Source organism: Dermochelys coriacea, chromosome 1 (assembly GCF_009764565.3).
Source record: "Dermochelys coriacea isolate rDerCor1 chromosome 1, rDerCor1.pri.v4, whole genome shotgun sequence".
Taxonomy (NCBI): Eukaryota; Metazoa; Chordata; order Testudines; family Dermochelyidae; genus Dermochelys; species Dermochelys coriacea.
The window spans coordinates 306,987,208-307,006,708 of NC_050068.2; the positions used below are offsets into that span (position 1 = coordinate 306,987,208).

General features: G+C 43.6%; 1 protein-coding gene across 2 annotated transcripts in view; it reads left to right on the plus strand.

Moving 5' to 3' along the window:
- Positions 1-19,501, plus strand: part of CFTR (CF transmembrane conductance regulator) — a 149,451-nt gene that overhangs the window by 63,821 nt on the left and 66,129 nt on the right. For both annotated transcript variants that reach the window (XM_038387769.2, XM_038387770.2), the window contains 5 exons: positions 8,646-8,740; positions 11,559-11,645; positions 12,580-13,309; positions 14,924-15,052; positions 18,332-18,369. In XM_038387769.2, coding sequence (XP_038243697.1) covers positions 8,646-8,740; positions 11,559-11,645; positions 12,580-13,309; positions 14,924-15,052; positions 18,332-18,369 — 1,079 coding nt within the window. The remainder of the gene's footprint in view (positions 1-8,645; positions 8,741-11,558; positions 11,646-12,579; positions 13,310-14,923; positions 15,053-18,331; positions 18,370-19,501) is intronic.

Sequence of the window (19,501 nt, forward strand, 5' to 3'; positions counted from 1 at the left end):
GGTCTGCACTATGATCTTTGTAGTTGTTGAGAATGCTCTTGAGGCTTGCTGTGCAGAAAACAGATGGCAGAGAGAGAGGAAGACCACTTCCAAGAGGAAGGAGGGGGAATAAGAGAAAGGGAATATATTGGGTGGGGACAGGGAAGAGAGAAAGCAGAGTGCGAAGAAGAGAACACAAAGGAAATTGGGGAGAGTGGATAGAGAAGTGAGAGTATGGGGTATTAGTGAGAATAAAGAGAGAGCAAGGGGAAGAGAGAAGAAGAGAAAGTAAAGAGATCTGCGGGGGTAGAGAAGGGGAGAATGAAAGCACAGAAGAAGGAAGTCAAGAGTATTAGAGAGAGAAGGAGGAAGTGAGGGTGAACTACAAAGAGCAGACACTGGATGGCTGAGATCTCTGCTCTGTTCTATCATTTGCAGGGTTATTTTATTTTAGGGGTTGGCAAAAGTTGGTAACCCAAAGTGCAGACCATTCAACTCCTCCTCCCTTAATCACCCATAAATGTAACTGAAGTCACTGGGAACCGTAGGGGCTCTGTACTTCTGAATGATCAGGCTGCAGGTTTATCAATTTGGACACCCAAAAATGAATATATCCAGTAGAACTGGATACTCCATAATTATTATACATTTATATGTTGTTCAGCATCAACAGGTTAAATTCATCCCTGATTTGACTCCACTTTCTTTAGTAAAGTTACACCAAGGATGAATATGGCCCAATACTATATATTTTTTGCAGTGGCTAATGCATGTTCCAAACAACTAATGTGTGTCACATTTATTTTAATTTTTTTATTTGTATTTGCCATTGGTAGCTACCTCTAAATGGAAAAGTTGAGTAAGTAGGATCGATTTAGACAAAACATGAAATATTCTGCTGACTCCTTTGGAATCAAATTAATAAAACATTTGTTACCCGTGACACTCCCAGAGTAGAGCCCTCTGTCTACTCTGTGCTATAATCTCCTAAACTGGATTGGAGGGAAGATTTCTTTGGCAGTGTAACACAATAGGTGTCTCTGTTGGAAAATCTCTAATGGCACAAAATATTTTGGCAATGGCACAAAATGGTACCATATTATATTTTATGCATAAATAGGATGAAATCCTGACACCATTTAAGTCAATGGGTGTTTTGCCATTAACTTCAGTGGGTATGTCTACACTGCACACTGAGCTTGGGCTTTGATTCAGGTTTGAGCCCAAGCCTGTCTTCTGTCCCCACACAAATCCATCTGACTTGGATCAGCAAGCACTCTGGACTTTAGTCGTAGGATCTTCTGGTGCGTGGGTCAGAGCCCAAGTCCCCCTGGGACTCTGGTCCAAACACTGTCATTTTGCAATGTGCACACAGCTCAAGATGCACACCTGAGTTAGAAGGTCTGTGTAGTGACAATTGGATATGTTAGCACAGCTGTGAGGCCCGAGTCTAGCAATTGTAAGCCCATGTTTACAATGCAATGTGGATGCTCAAGTGTGGGCTTGGGAACCCTGAGGGTATGTCTACACTGCAATAAAAATCAAGCCTCAGAGTGCAGGTTACTGAACTCAGGCTCATGGTTCTTGGGCAGTGAGGTTAAAAATAGCAGTGTGGACGTTGAGGCTTGGGCTGAATCACAGGCTCTAAGACCCGTCTGTCTCCCCAGCAGAGCCCGGAGCCCAGGTTTCGGCGCAAGCCTGGACATCTACACTGCAATTGTAACCTCACTGCCTGAGCCCATAAGCCCAAGTCGGATGACCCAGTGTGGATGTATCTTGAGTCCACAAGCCTGGGTCTCATGGACCCAGGTTTACAATGCAGTGGGGCCAGACTTTCACCCATCGTCTGTAATGGAAGTTCCTATAGATGTCACAGTTCTCTGGCTGGTCTCTACTGGAAGAACAGTAGCACTAGGAACCAGTAACTGTATTTCTGAATGGACTCAGTAGGAACTGGGGAAAAAATTCAGCTTAAATATCTAGATATATAAATACTCAAATATCTAATGGCATAGTGGAGAGACAAAGGTTTTATCTGTAAGAGCAAGGGATGGATGCAGTATTCATGCACGGGCAGTGGAGCCCTTATTGAGCTATGAAGAACATCCAAAATGAGTGCCTATAAAACCCGTATATCATGGCACACTACCATGGATCCTCTCTAAATACCTCATATGTTACAGATATTCTATTTTTGACAAGTTTTGAAACGTTTTAAAAGATGTTGGTGCTATTTTTCACATCTCTCTGCATGTAAACTCAAGTATGCATATTGTTTACAGGAGTTTGACTGTACAAGTCTCTATGGGGGAAGGAAATAATAATACCTCTCTCTTGTATAGTGCTTTTCATCAGTAGATCTCAGAGTGCTTCACAGAAGGTGGTAGGTATCAGTATCCCCATTTTACAGATGGGGGAAGGAGGCACAGGGAGGTGAAGTGACTTGCCCAAGGTCACCCAACAGGGCAACAGTAGATCTAGGAATAGAATCCAGGTCTCCTGAGTCCCAGTCCAGTGCTCTATCCACTAGGCTGCACTGCTTCAACTTCAGAACATTCTGTTACCCAAAATAACTTTTTCCATATATAAGTATCTTGATTTTTAAAGTCAGATATGTCCAAATCTTCTATGGTGGGAAGAGAAGGCTATTACTAAACTGAAAAACTGGGAGTCTCCCCTTTCCTGAGGTACCAGGCACCCAATTTCTAGGCCGTAAGATGCAGGGCATTTAATCTGTTCCTGAGCCAGGACTGAACAGTATTGTTCATTCTATCCCTGAGGACAGTGTTAATTTGAAAGGGAGGAGGAAGGAAATACTTTCCTGGCATGTTGTTTTATTTATTTATTTTCATGCCTGTTGGAGATGTCTCAGCGGTTTGGAATGTTAGAAATTGTTCAGAGGAGAATGATGAATGGTTGCAATCACAGGTAAGGTGATCAAAGGCACATTGTAAAGGGAGAGCTGAGACTCCTGGCACAAAATTAATATCTAGAGGTGGGCTCAAGCCAGAACACTGGATCTAAACAGCTCTGAAATCTGGGGTTTTTGACATCCAGGTCTGAATTTTGGGGAGTGACCCAGTCTCTATTAACACGGGATAGTTTTTGGGTTGCAAGTGTATGAACTGGAGATTGATTTTCCCTAGGTGATCCCATTGCTGAAGTCACATGCTAGTTGATTTAATCAGTCAATATAATAAATATTCAGGCTGGTACCATGAGACTTAATCTTTCACCTTCTCCTGCCCCTCATTGTCCTTATAAGGAAAAAGTGAAGTCAAGTTTCTGAATGAAGAAAAACTTTAAAAACAGCAACAACAATCACAACCACCACTCTAGTCTGACTCATTCAGAATGCAATATGCATCAGCTTTCATGTTTCAGAAATAATAATGGCATAAAATGGAAAGAAAATGCCACACAAAGGTTTCAGTCTTGTACTAAAGAAAAAGCAAAGTCTCCTAGGTCCAGATTCTCCCATGTGCTCCACTCAAGATTCTGGCAATATGTGGCCAGTGGAGAATTCCCCTTGCAAAGGAGAAATTTCCAGTGGTCTAAAGCTAGTGGAGGTGGCGTCAACTACTGATGGGTGCAGGGTTAAGCTCCCAGTGTTAAGCTTCTCAACTCTAGAGCCGGACTGTGTAGGATCAGGGAGACACAAATAGATCCCTAGTCCTTCCCTCACCCTTGCCAATCATGGGAGGGAAATAAGCCCTTGTTTTATATTTGTTGAATCTGTGTTTTTACCACTGACCATTCATCAATTCACTTAAATAAGAGATAGCCCAAGCTGTAAAGTTTGGATCCCAAACTCATTGCAAACCTCCCCAAAGACAAGGGCTTTGGGGATCTAGGATATTGGAACCACTGTGGCTATGGACTTCCCTGAATTTTGAGGTGTTCAGATCCAAAGTTTGGTTCATGTGCTTCTCTAACTATGACTGCAAACACACATTCTTCTTCGAGTGATTGCTCATGTGTATTCCACAATAGGTGTGCGTGCTCGCCACTGGCGGAAGTTTTCCCCGTAGCAGTAACCGTAGGGGGGAGCGCCCCCACCCTCAGTTCCTTCTTGCCGCCAGTGAAGGTGCATCGGAACTACTCTGCTCCAGCTTTGCTGTAGCTCATCCCCAGAACTGCTTGTTCATTCAGTTTTAGTACCTGTAGTTAGTTAGCTGCTCAGTTAGTTCAGTTAGTTAGAGTGCCTGGGCCGGGCATGCCCTGCGTCCCGGGTTTTAAATCATGCGACACTTGTAGGTGATCTATTCCAAGGAGTGACCCACATGCAGACCGTTTATGCTGTTTGGGAGAAACCCATATTAGCAATCATTGCAAGATTTGCAAGTCATTCAAACCTCGGACCAAGAGGGAAAGAGACATTAGGCTCTGAACCATTCTAATGCCAGCACTGACCCAGACTCCAGCGTGCCACTCCGAGCCGGCACCGGGTACCGCGGTGTCAGTGCACAGCAACCTTCCGGAGCCTTCGACCAGTTGGCACCACTCCCCATCCACAGAGCACAAGGCGGCAAAAAAGTTGCCTTCTTCACAGTGGCACAGAGGTAAACCCGAGGCAGAGGCTAGACCCATGTCAGACAGTCCTCAATCCCCTCTGGCCTCTAGGCCTCCGACTCATGTAGAGCGGAGTAGCCCAGGCGCTTCAGATCAGGCCTCTCCTGATGTCCGGATGCCCTCCACACAAGAGGCCCTGCAGGCGGCCCGGGACATCATGTCCATGCCCGGGACCAGGAGTGCAGCCAATGTCATTCCTGCACTCCAGGGGCAAGCCACTGCTGGGATCTCCACAGTCGCCCCCGGCTCGGTACTGGTCTCGGTCCAGGGAACATTCACAGCGCCGTTCTCAACCCAGTGACCGTTCAGGGCAAAGTCCATGTGGATCATCCTCGACTCCCACCAGACTGTCTGTTTGGGTGCCATCCGACAGACTCTTGGCACCGCTCCACTTCAAGGAGTGAGTACTGATGGGACTGAGGCAGACGTCGCCAGAGGTCCTCATCTCAGAGGGGTTACCACAGCCAGTCATGGCATGGACGTTGATGCCGTTCCCGCTTGGAATCCCGCTGTAAGACCCCGCCAAGGCATCTCCTCCGCAGTCCCGAGCCTTGATCCCCAGCATCTCAGCATTGCGGGTCCACCCATTGGAGCTGATTGCAGAGCAGCTGCTACCAAAGGTACCAGTCCTCCATGTCGAGATCGCAGTCCTGTGGTTGGCCCATGGAGAGACGTCGCTCATCGCTCCCAGCACTGCTGCTCCTCCCGGGACAGCAGCAGGTTGTTTGTCAGCCCGGCCTCCGCTTGTAGTCGTCCCTCCATGGGGCAGGCCAGCCGGGCCGAGCAACTGGGCCCGCTGGTGCTGCAGCAAGTGTAGTGGCTCTGGGACCCATGGCTGGCCCAGTGGTACCAGTGGGCACTGTGGCCCCCAACGCAGCCCCGGTGGGGGTTCACTCAGTAGCCGGAGCCTCAGAGTCACCATCAGCCTCCCACTCCAGACCTCCAAGGAAGGAGTCAGTGGGACGTACATCCCCAGCACCATGCCCGAAGACTGACCAAGTGGTGGGCCCTCCGGTGCCGGTGGACACCCAAAGTACCACACCGGCCTCCTCGCCCTACCTGGATGAGGTGATTACGGCCCTGCTCCCCTCAGTCCTGCAGGAGGACTGTAGGGCCCACTAGAAACTCTTAAAAAGGGTGGCATCAAGCCTCCACCTCCAGGCAGAGGAGATGGAGGAGTCTTTGGACTCCCTGTTTAATGTGCTGTCCCCGTTGGCACTGTTGGCAGCTCCAGGTCTCAGGTGAGGAATCATGCGTTAGTCCCAGTTCAATGCATGGAGTTTATCGGGGTGCTCCTGGATGCCTCGTCAGCCACAGCTTCCCTCCCACTGGACAGGGTCAAGACCCTGAAGGGGCTCATTGACACAGTCACCAAGTTCCCAGTGACAACAACCAGAGCGTGCCTCCAGCTCTTGAGTCACATGTCGGCATGCACGTACATGGTCTGCCACGCCAGACTTCAAATGTGGCCCCTCCAGCTCTGGCTGGCCTTGGAGTTCTCCCAGGCCAGGGACAGGATGTACAAGGTCCTCATCGTACCTGACTTGGTGATTGCTTCCCTATGGTGGTGGTCCGCCCCAAGCAACATGCTCAAAGGGGTCCCGTTCAGGGACAGGGCGCTGTCACTGGAGCTGGGTTCGGGGCTCATGTGGGGAATGTTTGGACCCACGGTCTGTGGTTGTCTCAGGATCAGACCCCACACAAAACGTCAAGGAGCTCAGGGCGGTACACCTTCCGCTAGCACCTGGAGGGCAAGGTGGTCAGGGTCCTCACGGACAACACGGCCTCAATGTTCTATATCAACAGACAAGGGGCCCGGTCATCTGCCGCGAAGCCCTCAGGCTGTGGGATTTCTGTATAGTCCATGGCATCTGCCTAAAGGCCTTCCATCTACCGGGTGCCTGGAACGAGCGGGCGGATCGCTTGAGCAGAGACTTCTCCTCTTAGCACAAGTGGTCTCTCCACCCGGAAGTGGCTCACCAACTCTTCCAAGTGTGGGGAACTCCCCAGGTGGACCTGTTTGTGACTCAGCAGAACTGGCGCTATCCCCGGTTCTGCTTCAGGGGGTGACTGGGATGGGGCGCTATCTCCAATGCCTTCCTCCTGTCCTGGTCAGGCAAGTTTTCTCTATGCCTTCTCCCCGTTCCCACTGATCAGCAAGGTCCTGGAAAAGGTAAAGACGGACAAGGCCCGGGACCTCCTGATTGTCCCAGCAAGGCCCAGGCAACATTGGTACGGGACCCTCACGGGCCTGGCGTTCTGCCTGGACCTGCTCTCCCAAGACCAGGGCCGCCTCCTCCACCCCAACCTAGTTGCTCTCTACCTCATGGCGTGGCTGCTCAATGGTTAGGTAGGGAGAAGAGGACGTGCTCAGAAGGGGTCCAGCGCGTCCTCCTGGAAAGCAGGCGGCCCTCCACGCACCATGTCTACTTGGCAAAGTGGTGCTGGTTCTCCAAATGGGTGCTGAGCGGGGTGTCTCCCTGGTGGCCGCCCCAATCCAGTTTATCCTGGACTACCTTCTCCACCTTATAGCCCAGGACCTGGCGCTCTCGTCAGTCAGGGTCCACCTGGCGGCCACATCGGCCTTCCATCCGCCGGTGCAGGGGCACACAGTATTCTTCCATGCTATGACTGGCTGGTTCCTCAAGGGGTTGGACCATCTGTTCCTGTATGCCAGGCCCCCAGTCCCGCAGTGGAACCTGAACCTGGTGTTGACCCATCTCATGGGGCCCCTGTTTGACCTGCTAGCCACGTGCGCTTGGTCCCACCTCTCGTGGAAGGTGGCCTTCCTGGTCACAATCATGTCGGCTAGGCGGGTCTCGGAGCTCAGGGCCCTGACCTCCGAGCCCCCATACACGGGGTTTCATAAGGACAAGGTCCAGCTCCACCCACACCCTGCATTCCTCCTGATGGTGGTCTCTTCCTTTTGCATGGGTCAGGACATTTATATGCCCATCCTCTGCCCCAAGCCTCTCGTGTCCAGTGAGGAGCACCATCTCCACACGCTTGATGTGTGACAGGCTCTGGTTTTCTACCTTGAGTGGACCAACCTGTTCAGAAAGTCCTCACAACTGTTCATCGCTTCAGCTGAGCACACTGGGGTGGGATTGGTCGCTCTCCACTCAGTGGCTTTCCAACTGGATCACTTCATGCATCCGCACCTGTTATGAGCTGGCAGGTATATCCCCGTCATCGATTCTAAAGGCGCACTCGATTTGGGCATAGGCCTCGTTGGCTGCCTTCTTGGCCCACGTCCCCATCCAGAACATTTGTAGGGCCACCACGTGGTCTTCGTTTCACATGTTCACCTCGCACTATGTGATCGTCTCCCAAACCAGGGATGAGGCCGAGTTCAGCATCCTGAGAACATGTGAACTCCTACCCACCTCCAACAGTTATAGCTTGGAATCACCTATTGTGGAATACACATGAGCAATTACTCGAAGAAGAAAAGACAGTTAACTTTTCCGTAACTGGTGTTCTTCGAGATGTGTTGCTCATGTCTGTTCCACATCCCACCCTCCGTCGGAGTTGTCTGGCAAGAAGGAACGGGGGGGTGGGGGGGAGTGTGCAGCTCTCCTTATACTGCGCTATGGAGGCACCAATCCAGGGGTCGCTGGGGCGCTCCCCCCTAAGGGTACTGCTAAGGGAAAAGCTTCCAGCACCAGTGCACGTGTCAAGCACACACACCTATTATGGAATAGACATGAGCAACACATCTCGAAGAACACCAGTTACGGAAAAGGTAACTGTCTTTTTGTCACTCTTCTCTCAGGTAGGAAATGTACATTAGTGGTTAGAGATTTAGAATTAGATTATGTAAAAGGGCCATTCTTTACTTCTAGGGAACTAATGTTTAAGACTAATATTTGCTCGTAAGACTTGATAACCTTTTGGTGAGCTCTGAGGTAAATAAATGTTTACACTTTAATTATTCATTTCTGAATATAGAAACAATGAAATAAACAAACAAATTTGTGTGAGCTTACAGTTATCTCCATCTAAACACTATGTGCATTTGCTTTTGGTTAATTTGCAACTTGTGTCATTTGAATATGGAAAATACACATCTAATTTTTAAAATCTTTTAATAGGAGATTTCAAAGTTTCCTGATAAAGACTATACAGTATTGGGGGAAGGTGGAATCATCCTGAGTGGAGGTCAACGGGCAAGAATCTCACTAGCGAGGTGAATATTTTATCATCTGAATGGCTGACACGTCACATTTGGAAAACATAGTATGAACAGTTTAATGAAATGTGGACCTAATTCTGCCATATAGATATATGTGCATAACTCCAGTGGGAGCTGCATTTTAACATCAGAGATCAGATTTTTGTCCTATGAAAATACAGGTATTTAAGATACATCTATATGTTCATTAATTTAGTTCAGAAATACCCAGAGGTTCAGCAAAAGATGAAAGTTCCCATAGTTAACTGAAACTGTCAGGTTAAAGTTCACAGCATGAAATGTTGATTGTCTGAGCACCAGAGAAATGCTTGTCGTGCAAATAGAAATACAAAATATTCCAGCAACTCTCACCAGAGGGTCTCAAAGAGCTTTACACATTAAATAACTGAGAATCATAATGCCCTCAGAGGTTGTCAGATATTGTCTCCATTTTCCAAACAGGGAAATTGAGGCCTGATCCCTGGAAGTGGCTCTGCGATGCAAACCACTTCAAAGGAGACAAAGCAAAGACCTTACCTCCTCTCCACACAAGCCCGCAGAGTGATCCTTCATAAGGTGTTGCACAGTGGCTATGCTTCCTAGGACTTCGGTGTCTCTCATGCTGGCCCTAGGGCAGTGAAACTATGCATGCCCCCCTACACAAGGCTGTGTTTTAAACATTCATTCAATCAAGAGACAACCCTCCCAATAAAATTGTTGAGGAAGAATTTTTTTTTTAAGATGCATATGGTTTTCTTATTTCCCCCCTTATTTAAGACTGGCGTCTATTAAATAACAATTAAGGATTAAATTCAAAGAAATATCATATTTGGTATAAAAGAATTAAACCACCCAAACTAGGCACTGCACCCTCGGGGGAAGCTGCAAAGGAATAACCAGGGGATGGGAGTACAAGTTGGGTGAGATAATATTTTTTATTGGACCATCTAATTACCTCACCTACCTTGTCTCTCTAATATCCTGGAACCAACATGGCTACAACAACACTGCATCCAGAGGAAAGGGAAGCAGACGGAATTTTCAATTTTTCTCCAGAATCTGAGCTTTCCTTAAAAGAAGCCTCTAGCTGGTATAGTTGTGAAAGAAAAACACCTTCAAACTATGAAGCAGTGTAACCAAACAAAGTGACGTCTGCCTGGGTTTGCAGAGCCTGAAACAATAGCTCTGGCATGTGAACTGCCCCATTCATTTCAATGGGTGCTAATTCAGATGCCAATGGTGATTAGTTAACCATTAGGTAACAATGTTGAAATTTAAAGTATACCAATACTCAAAACACACAAGGCAGAAGTAGGATCACATTATGAAGACATAGACCAGAATTTCTCAAACATTGGGCATGCTCTAGTGCGGGTGAGGTTAAAGATGCATATATTAAGATGTGGAGGCCTTTAGAACACTTGGCAGAGTTGCAAGTAGGCAGAGGGCATGGTTAATTCCATTTTCCTGAAGGGGGCATGTCTCATCTTTCTAAAGTTTGGGGAATGCTGAACTAAAGTATAAACCATTCAGATTTCCATAAAAACTATCAGACTGATTAAATACCTTTCCAAACTCTGTGTACAGCCATGTTTATAAACTTCCAAAGGAACTCAGGTCAATTCCTGGAATGTCATATGATTGACTTTATCAGTCTACTCTTATGTGATCAGCTTGCCAATAGGCATTAGTCTTCAGCTGTATAATTATATTTTTAAAATAAAAAGTCACAAAGACAGTATAGGCAACATCCAATATATAGCACTGAGCTGAACACGGCCATTAATGTAGGAAGGAAGTTATAAACTCGCCAACTGTTGAAAATGTCAAGAACATTATGATTACTTTGCAGTCACTACATCAAAATGTACAGTAAGTGAATTCATTCATAATAGAAGGTCTTCCAGAAAAATTACCTATACTATTGGCAGAGTATACTATTAATGTTTTTAGTGGCTATATGTTTTTCATATTATGTTTGTTCAAGATAACTGTTTAGAAAGAAACGTTAAAAGATTTTTAAATACTTTAAATGGAAGTAAAATCCAATTTTCAGGGTTTTCTTGATTATTTCTTTGTACTACTTATTTATAGTGTCATGTTTTACAATCACACAGTAAGACAAAGGGCCTGCTCCTGCTCCCATTGACATCAATGGCAAAACTCTTGTTCACTTCAGTGGGGGCAGGGTTGGGCCCCAGTGTCCAGCTCAAGATCATTACGGTCTAAGATTCTGTCCCTGCAAATACTTAGGCACTTGCTGAACATCAAGCATGTGAGTAGTCCCACTGATGTTAAGTTGCTGTTTGCAGGATTGGGACCTAAGATTCTCAGATAGGACCTTGCAGTCCATTTACTATAAAGCGCTTTACAAGACTGAGCCCTATGGTCCCATAATTCTGTAAGCCTTCTACAGAGAAAGAGCTTGAGATCAGTAGACTTTGGAACAGGTCCAGAATCCCTGTTAAACAGAGCAAGCATCTTACACATATACAACTTGCAAGAGCAGGCCTTAAAAAGGTCTTTAAAAGCCCCAAAGTAAAACACACAATAAAGGTGGTTGTGCAGTTTCTTTTGATTACATGGAATTCCATGAAAAATTACCTTACTATGCAAAATGTCCTTCTACAAGGAAAGGCTTTATTAAAAGGTGAATTATAAACCTATTTAATTCTGAACACTGATTTCCTATAAATAAGCAGTCTAGATTCTTATGTCTATTAGTTACAGCTCTTATGAGATTCAATTTTAAAAGCATGCATTTTAAATGTAACTTAAATTGAACAGGTAGATAGAAGTGAAAGCTAATTTCATTTCCATTTCCTTTGTTTAGAGCAGTGTACAAAGATGCTGATTTGTATCTCCTGGATTCTCCTTTTGGCTATTTAGATATTTTAACAGAAAAAGAAATATTTGAAAGGTACTGTATGTTTTCTGAGGTTTGTTTCTGGGAGTTCTGTCAAGCAGCACAATGCAAAGCACAAATCCAAGAAAGAAAACACTCCCTCCTCTATTTGGCACAATTTGTATTAATATGCCCAAAATATAGAAGAGGGGGTCAAAATGATACATAGTTTTTAGGAATGATTTTGGATGCTGTATCCAAAGCCATGTGACAATACATTACCTTTTGGATAGCAGGCATCGTATACTCATTAAAGCTGCCCATACAGCATGATTGGACATATTGTAACTCCTATTGCTTATTCATCCCCAGATACAGTTATATATACTCTCTCTCTCTCTCTCTTTCAAATTACACATACAATATTATAGTGAGTGTGTGCATGCATGACAAGTGCTTGTGGCATATTATCTTAAATAGTTTAAAATAGTTTAAATAATTATCAACTGTTTCATGGGTGTTGGTGTTCATAGAAAATAGTATTTTGTCCTTTTTTGTGTAAACCCAAACAGGCTGGTCACCCAAAAGGACCCACTGACCAACTGGACAGGCGAGATTGACAGCAGACTGGGCAAGCACATATGTACCTAAGGGACCCCCCCCACACACCCATAGGTCAATTATACAATAATTCCCTGCTCTCCATGAAGTTTCCCAGTCACATCTATGTGGTGTATGAAAGTTTTGAATGGCTGAGAGTGGGGAACTTACAAGCAGCTCAGCTGCGCCACCATTACATTGAGCCTAACTAGAGGCCAACATCCATTCTTCTGCTCACCCTCCTGGCACCACAGATGAACACTAATTTTGTGTTCCACCCATTTCTCTGCCATAAAGAAGAAAATGGAGTAAGAATGGAAGTGATGAAAGTAATATGAAAGCATGGAGAGAAAATATTGAATGATTGCCCTGGTTTTAAAATGCATATAAATCTTTTGTTTTTTTGTAGCTGTGTTTGCAAGTTGATGGCAAATAAAACTAGAATCCTGGTGACTTCAAAACTGGAACATTTAAGGACAGCAGACAAAATATTAATTTTACATGAAGGGACCAGCTATTTCTATGGAACATTTTCTGAACTTCAGGGTCAGCGCCCTGACTTCAGCTCAAAGCTGATGGGATTTGATTCTTTTGATCAGTTCAGTCCAGAGAGAAGAAACTCAATTCTGAATGAAGCTCTCCGACGGTTTTCCATTGATGGAGATGGAGTGGGTTCCCGAAATGAATCCAAGAAACAGTCTTTTAAACAAACTACCGATTTCAATGAAAAAAGAAAGAACTCCGTCATTATTAATCCACTTAATACTAGCAGAAAGTTTTCTTTTATACAGAAAGCCCCAGGACATGCCAATGGGATAGAAGGTTATAGTGAGCCACCAGAAAGAAGGCTGTCTCTGGTGCCTGATTCTGAACAGGGGGAGGTCATTCTGCCTCGGAGCAATTTACTAACCACAGGACCCATGTTCCAAGGACAGAGGAGGCAGTCTGTGCTGAACTTGATGACCCGCACCTCAATTAACCAGGGGCAGAGCTTTTACAAAAAGGGAAGCATATCTGTACGTAATATGTCAATGGTCCCCCAGTCTAACCTGTCTCTCAAGAGAGACATCTATGCTAGGCATTTGTCTAAAGACGGTGTCTTGGAAATAAGTGATGAGATTAATGAAGAAGATTTGAAGGTAGGTGCTGATTTGTATTGCCCTGCTTTTTAGATGTAATACTTTGCTGATAGCACTGAGCACTACACTTCTTCTATGTTTTCCACCTTCCTTGTAATGCATTATGTGGTACTACTCTGTAGAGTGTCCTTTATTTTTCTATCTCAAATACCAGTTTGAAATTTAGTTAAAGAACTTATACATAATCTGAAACAATGACTCTATGAGGACTCTTTTGTTGCAATATCACTGCATCAGACCCTCAAGAACAGCTCCTGTCTACTTTATAACAAGTCATGTACAATTTTTGAAAACCATCTATTCCCTTACAGTTACTGCCTTTTTAGATTAATTATGTGGAAATGAAATTTGAAATCAAGTTTGAAACTAAAGTTTGTGCAATTTTTAAACTAAGAATCAAGAGTAGACATTTGAAATACTAACTCATGGAATAAATTAAACCAATTGGAATAGTTACACACATTGAATGTAGATATTCAATATTGCAGCTGATCAGGCTACAAGTGTATAGTATTTGATTTATTAAAAAATCACTGAATTAATTTTACATGGTGATGCAAACACTAGAGAGAAGATTATGCGGGATTAGTTATAGTATAATGGAGTTTCTGGTAATAACTTTGTAGTTAAAACACAGATGAGATTTGCACTTAAAACAGGTCTAAAATCTCTCTATTTCACTTTTTAATGAATGAATTTAATTTCCAGGTTTGGCAAAGTTGCTCTTTGGAGTACAACTGAAGTTTCTAGGTCACTTTCTGAATGAAAATTTTGTACTTTTATTATTATTAATTATTATTATTATTGTTACCATAGTGCCTAGGAGCCCTACTCATGGCCCAGGACCCTATCATGCTATGTGCTGTATAAAATGAAGAAACGCTTAAAGCTCATTATTATTTAAAAATTAGCATTTCTCACCTTTTCTTTTCCTTGAATGATCTTAGCAGAACAGAGATTCCTCAGAGTTTCTGTATTGTTGAATTTCTTTGAAAGCTCATGTGTAGGTAATGTTTGAAGAAATTAAGACATAATTGAGCTATGTTTTTAGCAATGGTGTGTTGATCTGAGGATCATTATTATCAGGCTGTGTCAACAGCTCAAGTGATTTTTAAGTGGTGTCTTTATGCAAGAGGTAACAACAATTATCTTGCACTGTATGAATAACTGATTTTTGGTTTGGTGACCAAACTAAAAAAAAAAAAATTAAATTGTTTCAGGTCAAACAAAATGTTTTGTTTCTTTTGATTTTTTTTACCTTTAAAAAATCAATATGGATGTAAAATTCTAAATGGATTTCAAATTGGAAAGTCAAAATGAAAAGTTTAGACTTTTCTTTATTTTTTCTTCTTTTTCAACTGAAACAATTCAGCAAATTCTATATGAATTTGTGAAATGTTTTGGTCAACCTGAATATTCATTTTTCAGTAAAAGGTTTCATCTGAAAAATGTCACTCCTCCCTACAGTCATCATTCCTCCTCTGTGGCCAAACTGAATCCTGCAATTCTGTCACTTAAAATGAATCAGTGCAGGAGGGATTGTAGTCATATATCAATAGTTCTTATGCCTAGAGGTGGTCATTCTAACCATGTTCTTATCAATTATCTTGGCAGGAATGTTTTATTGATGATGCAGAAAGCATGAGTGTTGTTACTACCTGGAATACATATTACAGATACATTACCACCCACAAAAGCTTGACTTTTGTGCTAATTTTGTGTGTAATAATCTTTTTAATTGAGGTAAGACTATTCTGCTCTTAATATCATGTTATGTTTGTTCAAACTGTGCATTTTTTTGTTTCAAATTTAAAAGTATTTAGTGTTAACATTTTTGCGTATGCATTTTGTTGGCTGCTGACTTAATTGCTGATGAGTGGTGTTGGGATATTACTTTCTTGGTTTACTGTTGTTTCTCAAAGACAATGAGTTAGTGCAAGGCTGTACAAGAGTCCATAACCCCAAGAGCTAGATTCACACAAGGAATTTGGAACTCAAGTCCACCATTTAGGCACAACCAAGATCCTCCAACCCCTGCTCAGTGGCAGCCTCTCTGTAGATGGCTACATTTCCACCATTACATTTCCCTAGGCAACTAAGTTTCTACTAGTAAGCATGTGCACAGATCCTTAATCTAGGCATCCAAGTGCCTAGCTCATGCGTAAGCCCCAGACGGATTCTCATACTAGGTTTTCACCTGTCTATTGACCCTGTGGATCCAATCTGGTAGGCATGCTCAGAGCATTCCTAAAACCAAACAGGTAGAGGAGGAGATGTGGGTTATCCTTATAACCTGCTCTCAGTGGTTTCTGCACTCACGTGCAACGTGGGAGACCCAGGTTTATCTGCCTGATGTGGAGCTGGGATTTGAACTTGAGTATCCCACCTCCCAGGAGAGTATCCTAACCACTCAGTTTCTCTCTGAACCATTAAAAGTCAGGGCCCAGATTATTTCTGGTTTTACTTTTCCTACACTTGCTAATTTACTAAGGCCCAGCTTCTCAGAGGTCTTCAGGCATGTACCTCTCATTGATTTCATTGGGAATTAGGCACCCAAATACTTTCGAGAATCTGGGCCAAAGCCAGTTTGTCTTTATGCAAGGGTTTGCAGCCTCAAAACTGAAAGAGAGGCCCCAGCCAGAGTGCGCACAGGGGCTTTAGCATGGTAGTTTGTCACTGAGTGGAGTATGCTGCTCAGTTAATTGTTAGAAACCTAAAGAACACCTATTAAATCATTTAAAAAAATTAAGAACCTTTATCTAACTGGAAGACAAAACCTAGGACATACTAATATCCTCTCAGTAAAATCCCTGTATAACTACAGAGGTCAAAGACCAGTGAACAGATGAACAGGGTGGGGAATTCTTATTCAATTATTGCACAGAATGTATTTAGTCCCCGGTAGATATGTGCAACCTGACAAAATTTCCAACCCGAGTGAGAGTTACATACTCAGCAACACAGTGTCCCCTTTAATGGCTACCGCATGTATAGAGATTTATGATGGGCATGACACTTTAGCAGTAGAAACTTTACACTTCTAAACTGAGAGAGAAGTGTCAAGTAAAAAGCTGAGAATGGAGCCCTATGTGGCAGCTTTTAGCGATAGAATAGACACTGCTAGAGCACACTACAGATCAGTTGTGGGCAGCCTGTGGCCCGCGGGCCACATGCGGCCCATCAGGGTAATCTGCTGGCGGGCCATGAGACAGTTTGCTTACATTGACCATACACAGGCACGGCTGCCCACAGCTCCCCGCGGCTGCAGTTTGCTGTTCCTGGCCAATGGGAGCTGCGGGAAGCGGCAGCCAGCATATCCCTGCAGCCCACACCACTTCCCGCAACTCCCATTGGCTAGGAATGGCTGGGAAGTGGTGTGGGCTGCAGGGAGCTGCAGGTGGCTGTGGCTGCAGACAGTCAATGTAAACAAACTGTCTTGCGGCCGGTCAGCGGATTACCCTGAAGGGGCTGCGTGCGGCCCGCAGGCTGTAGGTTGCCCACCACTGCTATAGATGCTGCCTTAAACCTAGAAGAATGAGCTATTCTAGATCTAGAGGTGCCAGATTCATGACCCAACCAGGGAATTATTACAAGGAAAATGTACAAGAACTTACCTTGTGGCCAAGTGTTGTGTGTGTGCACATTTTCAAGAAGCTCATGGTCCTTACTGCCCAACTACAGAATCTAGAAGCCAGCGTTACTGAACTGGTAGAGCAGAGGAAGAAGTGGATACTCACAGAAACAGCATGTAAGGATTCTGTAAAGCAGGCCCACCTCAGAATTGGCTCTCTGCATCCCTCAGATGAGAACACTGGTGATGTAGTGGGAGGCAGCCAAGGTGGAGATGGGATTATGGCTTTGAGACACAGGAGGACGGGGGGAGATATTGATTACTAGATTATTGTGACAGCTCTTCAGTAATTTATCTAGCTGGTGCAAAGATGGCAGATCTCATGAGACATCTAAAACAAATTTCTAATAAGTATTGGGGTGCAATCTGTCGTAAGGCATATCTTGATAGCAGTGATGTGGGGAGATATAAGAGAGATGACCTAGGATCTACATTTACATTACTAGGAATAAGGTTTAAGTATAAGATCTATCCAGTAGATTTTCTGAAATGCTTCCAGTATCATCAGATTAACTCAACAGGAGGCTCCCCTGGGTCTCATTGGATAGATAAGAATTCAGTGTAGAGAGGAGGCTCTGTATTTATTAGACACTGAGGGCTGTCACTGGGGGGCAAGGAGAGCCTATACAGAAGGGATGAGTTCCACTTTAAACAAAGTGGAACTTTATTGCTGGTACAGCAAATTAATGGTGTGTTGAAGTATTACTTAAAACTAGCAGCTGAGGGATAGGAGACATGCTGAGGAACACTCAGATCAGACAAAGAGATTGGTCAGAGAGAGTGACAATACTACACTAACTCTGGTAGCAAAGGATTGGACAGAAATTAAAGCTGAACTGAACTGGAGGAAGAGGCACAGATTGAGCTCAAGGGGTATATTTCTGAAAAGTAACAGTGTCAGACAAATGAGTTAAATAAAATTAGTAATGTGTTGAATTCTTTACTGTCACTTTAAGTCTTGACACATATTTCATATCTACTGGGAAGCAGTCTCACTGTTCGAGTTGTTAACAAAATGTAATAATATTTAAAACAAAAGAAACGTCCAAACATATAGTAAGGGTCCCTTGTCACCAAGAATTCATTTCAGCAAATCACTGTTAATCAGTGACAGTGCCAACAAATACAAAAGGTGCTTTGGTATTTGAATGCTCATAAAGAGTATATATAAATATAGTTCTCCTTGGGAGGTACACTGAAGCATTTCCTTTGGAAGGAGGAACAGAAATGGCAAGGTGTTTGCTTCCAGGAAGTTTGAATTTCATCCATTTATAATGTTCTCTGTACAAATAATGGTGCAATAAATGATTACCATAATTGCGGAAAGAAGAAAAGGGAGTAAAAGAACATAATGTAGCAGAAAAAAATAATCATATGTTCACTGATTGCAGGTGGCTGCTTCTTTGGTTGGGGTGTGGCTTCTCAAAGAGTAAGTATTTACTGCATTTTATTATGAGCATGGGGATTCTCTTTCTGCTGTTGCTTTTTTTAAAAAAACCAAAAACCTCTTAATATCTGTTCATGAAGATCCTTAAGGCTAGTCAAAAACATATAAGAACATAAGAACAGCCATACCGGGTCAGACCAAAGGTCCATCTAGCCCAGTATCCTGTCTTCCGACAGTGGCCAATGCCAGGTGCCCCAGAGGAACACGTAATCATCAAGTTATCTATCCCCTGTCGCTCATTCCCACCTTTAGGAAACAGAGGCTAGGGACACCACCCCGCCCATCCTGGCTAGTAGCCATTGATGGACCTATCATCCGTGAATTCATCTAGTTCTTTTTTGAACACTATTATAGTCTTGGCTTTCACAGCATCCTCTGGCAAAGAGTTCCGCAGGTTGACTATGCATTGTGTGAAGAAATACTTCCTTTTGTTTGTTTTAAACCTTAATTTCATTTGGTGACCCCTAATTCTTGTGTTATGAGAAGGTGTTAATAACACTTCCTTATTTATTTTCTCCACACCAGTCATGATTTTATAGACCTCTATCATATCCCACCATAGTTGTCTCTTTTCCAAGCTAAAAAGTCCCAATCTCATTAATCGCTTCTCATATAGCAGCTGTTCCATATCCCTAATAATTTTTGTTGCCCTTTTCTGAACCATTTCCAATTCCAATATATCTTTTTTGAGATGGGGTGACCACATCTGTATGCAGTATGCAAGATGTGGGCATACCATGGATTTGTATGGAGGCAATATGATATTTACTGTCTTATTATCTATCCCTTTCCTAATAATTCCCAACATTCTGTTTAATAAGGTTACTCTTATACTAATTCACTGAAGTGCTTTTGGTCTTACCCAATTGGTTATAAGAAAAGGAGTACTTGTGGCACCTTAGAGACTAACAAATTTATTAGAGCATAAGCTTTCGTGAGCTACAGCTCACTTCATCGGATGCATTTGGTGGAAAAAACGATAAATTTGTTAGTCTCTAAGGTGCCACAAGTACTCCTTTTCTTTTTGCGAATACAGACTAACACGGCTGCTACTCTGAAACCAATTGGTTATGATACAGATGAAGCATTTTGTTTGTTTAGTAATTTAGTTTGG